At 43.5% G+C, this 6643-nt stretch overlaps 1 protein-coding gene across 14 annotated transcripts in view; it reads left to right on the forward strand.

The window, feature by feature from the left end:
- The window catches only part of OtopLa (Otopetrin-like a), a 39335-nt gene extending 33801 nt beyond the window's left edge, over positions 1 to 5534 (forward strand). For all 14 annotated transcript variants that reach the window (XM_043430225.1, XM_043430224.1, XM_043430226.1 and 11 more), the window contains one exon: positions 306 to 5534. In XM_043430225.1, coding sequence (XP_043286160.1) covers positions 306 to 1000 — 695 coding nt within the window. In that variant the 3' untranslated portion in view covers positions 1001 to 5534. The remainder of the gene's footprint in view (positions 1 to 305) is intronic.
- The last annotated feature ends 1109 nt before the right edge of the window (positions 5535 to 6643 follow it).

Consider the following 6643-nt stretch of genomic DNA (forward strand, 5'->3'; position numbering starts at 1 on the left):
TCGGGAATAAGAATTTTCGAATAACTTATTTTTCTCCAAACTGTTATCACAACTTAAAAAATTTCGAAATATCGACCGTTCTACAATTCAGTTATTCGACATATTGAGCCCCACCCCAACGTTGTCGTTCCCGCGGCAATAAATAAAACAAATAAAAAATGTTAAGCAAAAGAGAGGAAAATATCGCGATGAAAGCGTGTCTCCATATCAATGATCTCAATAAGCTCGTTTAATGTTAATCTTCGTGACGAATTTGTTGACTGTGCAGAGTTCCATTGAGTGTTTATTTTTCTCCTAAATTTCAGGGCACGGTCGGGTCGACTGCGTGGGAGCGAGCAAGGGTCTGTTCCTCGGTCTTTTCCTCTTGGTTGGTTCGCTCATTTGTTTGATATTATTTTTCGTCCTGATCCATCACCCCTCGTTCGGTTTGTTGGCTATTTATTTGGCGGATGTGTCGCACTGCGTGCTGATGGCGTCGTCGATAATAGCGATAATAATTGGTTTCATAAGGGTTCAGAGTTTGAAGTTCAAGGCGGAAGAGCAGAGCGATTTGAACGACATATTTTTGCGCGTGTCCGGCTTCGGGCTATTTCTTTACGCAGTGTTCAGCGTGATCGCTGGCTCCTTCGCGGCGTTTACGCACGAGCCGAATTTGTTTGTAATGGTGACAGGAATACTGTCGATCGCTCAGGTGGTGCTGCAGATGCTTTTCATCGCTGACGTGTCCCGCAGGCGCGTCCACCTGCCGGAGCACGATCGTAGCAAGCCCGGCCGTCAGGTGGTGACTTTCCTGCTTATTTGCAACATCACAATGTGGGTTATCTACACCTTCGAGACGATGAAGGTCTTCGCCAATCCTGTGCAATACGATTTTTACGGTTACCTCGTTTGGACCATGATCCAAAAGGTGACGCTTCCGCTTTGCATATTTCACAGATTCCACAGCGCGGTTACGCTCGCTGAGATTTGGAAAACGAGCTACAAGGCTCGGCTCGAGTAAGCTGCCGGCCGAACTACCTCACGGCCCGTCGGATTCGAGCGCATTTTATCATTTCACCCTTCCGACACAACGCTCCCAAGGCGATCATTGTTGCGTCGATAGTATTTTAAAACTCGCCACTTTATTCACCCAACGCGCCACGGCATTGCGAGAATAAACGGGCTCGCGCAGTTGATATACCGAAAGCAGTGGCCACGGCTCTTCTCGACGTGTGAGAAAGACTCCGAGTGGGAACAATCGTTTCATTTTCTGGGGGCACGAGAGCCAATGAAAGCCGGAATAACGAGAGAGAGAGAGAGAGAGAGAGAGAGCGAGAGAGACACGCGGAAGAATTAAATATCGAGAGTGAGGACACAAAATACCGGAGAATCCCGAAAAAAAAAAAAAAAAAACGAAGAAAAAGTCGATTCCAATGACAGGAGATATCGCAATGAGTCTTCCGCACCGTGAGCCACCGCCGATAAGGAAAATCCCATAACTTTATTTCCCCGCGGTATTTTATCACCGAGTCATTCTTCGCTCGTGTCGACGCAATTTTTATACTTTTATACCTCGACCAGCAGCAGCGGCAGCAGCAGCAGCAGCAGCGAGTGTCTAGCATCGAGGAGTGATTACAAGCGCGTTGACAGCAGGACCGACCGAGACGAGGGTTCAAGGAGCAACACAAATTCGATAAAACCCTGAAAATTTTGAGAGCCGTAGCAGCTGCGACGAAAGAACGAATAAAAGATTCAAATAAGTTACAAGAAAGTCATTAGGAAAGCTCGATGCGCAAGCTCGCCACGATTTCATAGCCTTCGTTTAAAAGAAATAGTTGAAAAGAAGATGAGAGAGAAAAAAAAACGTGAAAACAACAAAAAAAAAAAACGGAAAAACAAACAAAAGAAAAAGTCTTTGAACAGCGATCGACGAAGAGTACCAAAAAACAGAAGAAACAAAGCGATTAGTCGAGCGTAAAGAAGATTTTAAAAGTCCACAAAGTAGCCACACCCATTCGAACTTTAGCTCTCGTCCTTCTTCTCTGAGTTACACCTTCACTCCGTAGAAAAATAGCTGCATTCGTTGCGTCTCGTACAAGTACAAACAAATGATTTCTACGATTCTTAAAAAAAAAAAAAAAAAAAAAATAAACAAACGAACAAACAAGAGAAAAGAAACAATGTTTTGTTTTTTTTTTCTTTAATTTTTTTCAATTTTTCGCTCTTTCCGTTAATCGGACGCCAAATCAACGATTATCGCGCGTTATTCTGTCCTCGCCGAGCGGCGATCATGGGGAGCTTAAGTGCGTACGTGTGTCTGCGTGTGTGTGTGTCTGTGTGTGCGTGCGTGTGCGAGGAGCGTTGGATTCGTGTTGTTCACAGGCTGCTGAGAGAGCAGCGTGAAGGGGGGAGGGGGTTGAGGAAAGCGAGCGAGAGAGAAGAGCGAGGGCGAGCGAGGTGGAAGAAGAAAGCTAAGGAAAATATGACAGAGACGCGTGTACAGAGATGAGAATATTTTTTTTTTTCAAAGCCAGCTTGAAGCCCGCGTGAGCAGTCAGGGCGCACAGCGTAATATGCGAAGGAGCGAGTGAAAAAGGCGAGGAAAAAGCGGGAAGAGGGGGGAGAAGCTGAGAGAAACGAGGGAGAGCGAAGCTGAAGATAAAAAGAGAGAGTGAGATTCAGTCATTATAAATATATATATATATATATATATATATATATATATATATAAACTACGAATAAAAAAGTAGCGATTATCATTAGATAATAGTAGCTGCTATCGAAGTGAACGCGAATAAAAAGATTGAAAAACGAGTAAAAGACAGGTGTCTGGGAGCAGCTGAAATAGGAGTTTGCGTGGCGCTACGCAACGTGACGAAAAAACATCGATTTTGACGTTTAGAGAACTGTCGAAAGGGAGTTTTGTTCGAAGGCTCGTCGCGAAGGTGAAAAGAGGATTTTTAACGTTGGGGAACGAAAACTCGAGAATCGAGACCGGAAGTACGAATTTAGGACGTAAAATAAATATATAATTCATTGTTTCCCTCCGCCCAGTATATTTCCGATGTATACCGAACGAACGTCTCGTCCCTTCTCACCGCTCGAGGTGAACCAACCAATCTCACTGTTAGCTTTCGAGTCTAAATACAGCTTTATCTCAAGAGATTTAAACAGACACACTCTTCTCACCGAGCACTATTATAAACGCATATATATTACGACGTAAACGATATAAATATAGATGTAAAGGACACGATATTGCAAAGACTAATAAATTATATATGAGCATTGATTCGATCAATAAAAACACGAAAAATAAGGAGGTACGTAAATTGTTTATGCGTCAACAAAACGAGCGAGATTATAACGATTAAAAAGAGCTGGTTCAGAGTATTTGAGAATAAATCGTAAATCGTACGATGTAAATAACCGATCCAGAGTCGGATTCGAGTTACCGCGCGGTGAAGTGAGTCGGCGGAGCTCGGTTTACAGTCTGGTGAGACACGTTGTTGGGGAGGAAACTTTAACGAGGAGATTTTATCGAAGCGAGCTCACGGGGCATCGGCCCACTCGGCGATGCGCTCGTGCGCGAAAGGGGCTCGCGTTCGAAAAAACCGTTGAATTTTTGGGGCAAGCGAGTTGCGAAGAAATTTTAAACACGAAACACACTATTTTAAGGGGAGAATCGAATCACGAGCGGCGGAAGCGAACCGCCGAAATCCCGGACGTCAAACGTCCGGGATTTCTTTCTCTCCTTCAACATTTATATTGAAAATATAATGCGAAAGAAACAAAGAAAATACGAGGCACTGCCACACCGGACCAACCTCCCGCTACGAACCTTCGACCCCCACTCAAGAGCACCGGGAACGAGGGGAGGGGCTCGAGCGTCCAACGACGCACGAGCTTCTATTGTCGTTCGATGCAACTTGGTCCAATTCTTTTCAGTATTCACCCCCCCCCCCCCCCCCCCACCACATCCCGCACTTCCGACTACATTTTCCCTTTTTCGAATCCACGATTACACAGTCCACCAACTTCACGAAAAACACATAAAAAAAAAGCGATGAAAATTGAGCGTCGTTTGAGCGCGTGTTTGTGTGAAATCTCTCGATTTGAATTCGCGTGAATGGTAGCGATGTCTGGGCTCGTGTGCGTGCGCGATATACACCCGGAACGAATGAATATATTCGCATCGAGAGATCATTTAGTACGATTAACTAAGCAGATAATGAAGTTTGAAGTTTTTATTCGGCAAAGCAGAGGAGCGGCGGCTCGGCGTAAGTTTACCAGTTACGTACGAGTACGATATAGAAATTCTTGTGCATGGGACAGCCGATATCTCTTAATGGTAGACGTAAGACCGTAAAACGCGATATTTCGAGAATTTGCAAAGCGAGAGAGTTCGCCTGGGAGGCTTAAGGGGCGAGGATTCGTAACGAGAAATGGACAACGGTTCTCGGCGAATCCGGTGAACAGTGGCGCCAGGGATACGGCATTTTTTTTAGGCTTTCGACGATGCGAGTTGGGGTCGGTGCGTTTTGATTGGTGTTTCGGTAGAATTGAGGAGGAGGGGGGGGGGGGTGAAAAGTTTATTTTGTGCTGTTTAACCGCGGTCGGGGTTCGCGACACGGTATTTCGAGAGGCTTTTCGAATCGTCGATCCCAGAAAAAATGGGCTTTTGGCGGGATCGTTTCGAGTTAAAACCGAAGGAATTGGAATCTCCGACGTTGCAAAATTCTCGATTTGTCACGCTCGTTATTAAACTTAACGTAGAAAGTTTTTGATGTCTTCGAGTGTAATTGAAAAGTTTGTACACAAAACACGCGCACAATGTGACGCCACGAGCGTCCCTATAATGAGAGATTTAACCTTGAGCAAATAGGGGAATGCATAAAGGAGACGATATAAAAACGTGAGAGAAACGGTTTACCGGAAGGAGGAAAAATCCAACGAGATTCCAGATTAGAAAGTGACGGGAAGAGTGATGAGAAAAATATTGAAGGAAGAGCAAGGAGAACGAGATTGTGGGAGTGAAACACACCGACACACACGATATTATTATATAAATAAATAAATAAATAAATATAAAATAAATAAATAAAATGAATATGAGAATGAAAATGAAAGAACACACACCCACGGTTTAAACAATTAAATGTAAACGATGAAGTGTAAGATTAATATTCATGTTGTCGAGTAACCCAGTTCTTAAGTCGCGAGTAGTAAGTTTAATTAAATAAAAATATGTCGCTACGAAAAAGAGACGATGATGATATATTAATGGAGAAAAAACACACACCCAGCAAGTATATAATACGATTAATAATAACGTAAGCGAGAGAGACCTCCGATTAATTTATATTCATTGCATCCATTCATCGTGACACATCTCACGTTACAATTATCATAGCGTTCCACATTGTATCCGTTTATCGACGACGATCGTTTCGTAATATACGATTATGTCGCGTCCGCGTTATATTTGTAACGCAAAAAAAAAACATAAACATTGAAACCGCATCGATTGGTTTAATAAAAGTTATCTAGATGTACCATGGGATTCGTTACTTTTTCATGTTTGACCCCCCCGCCCGTCTGACAAACAATTTTTGACGTTTTCAGGATTATTTATTTTGTTATTTTTCGAAGAAGCTCGAATTTTGGTGGAAAAATATTCGGATTTGTCAAAAAATTGGTTTGTTCGTAAACTATTGACTTGCGAAGGCTCTCTTTGTGCTAAATTCTCCGAAAAAATGTTGAGAAGTTTGAAAAAAAGTTCGTTCGAAATGTAAAATCGGCTTTTTCAGAGGCGTTTTCCGGTGATCGTCGCTGCCCATGTTCCAGGAAGCCTCCGAGCGTTCACCCTTCCTTCGACATCAACTACTCGACTGACATAACCTCTTGGGAGCGTGAATCGAACTCGAGAGCTCACTCGGAATATAGAAAGGTCGATGTTGTGCAATTAACGTAAAACCACGAGCTCTTGACAATAAAAGTGTTGAGAGAGTCGAACCTGTTCGTTGGGGAAGCTGTAATCAGGGCATTTCGTCATCGCGGTATCAGCGAGACTTTGCGGTAGCGTGATCTCGCTCGACGTACATTCTCTTTAGAAAAGTTCCGTCGCGCTTCGGTTTCGATCAAATTTTTAACTCGAAGCAACAAATTTTCACTCTAATCGCTCAATTTTTATGGTTTTTTGACGAATTTTCCGAGGTCAACATTTCAAGAGGGAAACAAAATTTCCGAGTTTGACGTCTGTCGAATTTTCTCATGTTTGTGACTGTACACGGGAGGACTAAACTCTGCGGTGAAAGCAAATCCGGGCTCGTGAGTGGCCTGCGTGAAAGGGACGAGCCCCCAGCAATGAAACTTTGCTCTATTTCTCTCCGGAATGAAGTTTCTGTAGCACGCGCACTTATTTCCAATCAGGAATGTTCGCGTGTAACTCACATCAATTCCAACAATTCGCTCGCCATCGACCCATCAATTAGCACGAACATCTCATTTTTCGGCTGTAATCGCTCCCCCGATAAAGAACCTTCGCGATAATCAGCGATTTTGAAACGCGCACGTGATATCGCACAGCGACCAATTCACGGTTTTATTTCGAATCTCTGGCATATCGCAATAACCCCGCGATGGATCATTTTCATTTAAAATT

The sequence above is a fragment of the Venturia canescens genome, chromosome 10 (genome assembly GCF_019457755.1).
Source record: "Venturia canescens isolate UGA chromosome 10, ASM1945775v1, whole genome shotgun sequence".
In the NCBI taxonomy this organism is placed as follows: domain Eukaryota; kingdom Metazoa; phylum Arthropoda; class Insecta; order Hymenoptera; family Ichneumonidae; genus Venturia; species Venturia canescens.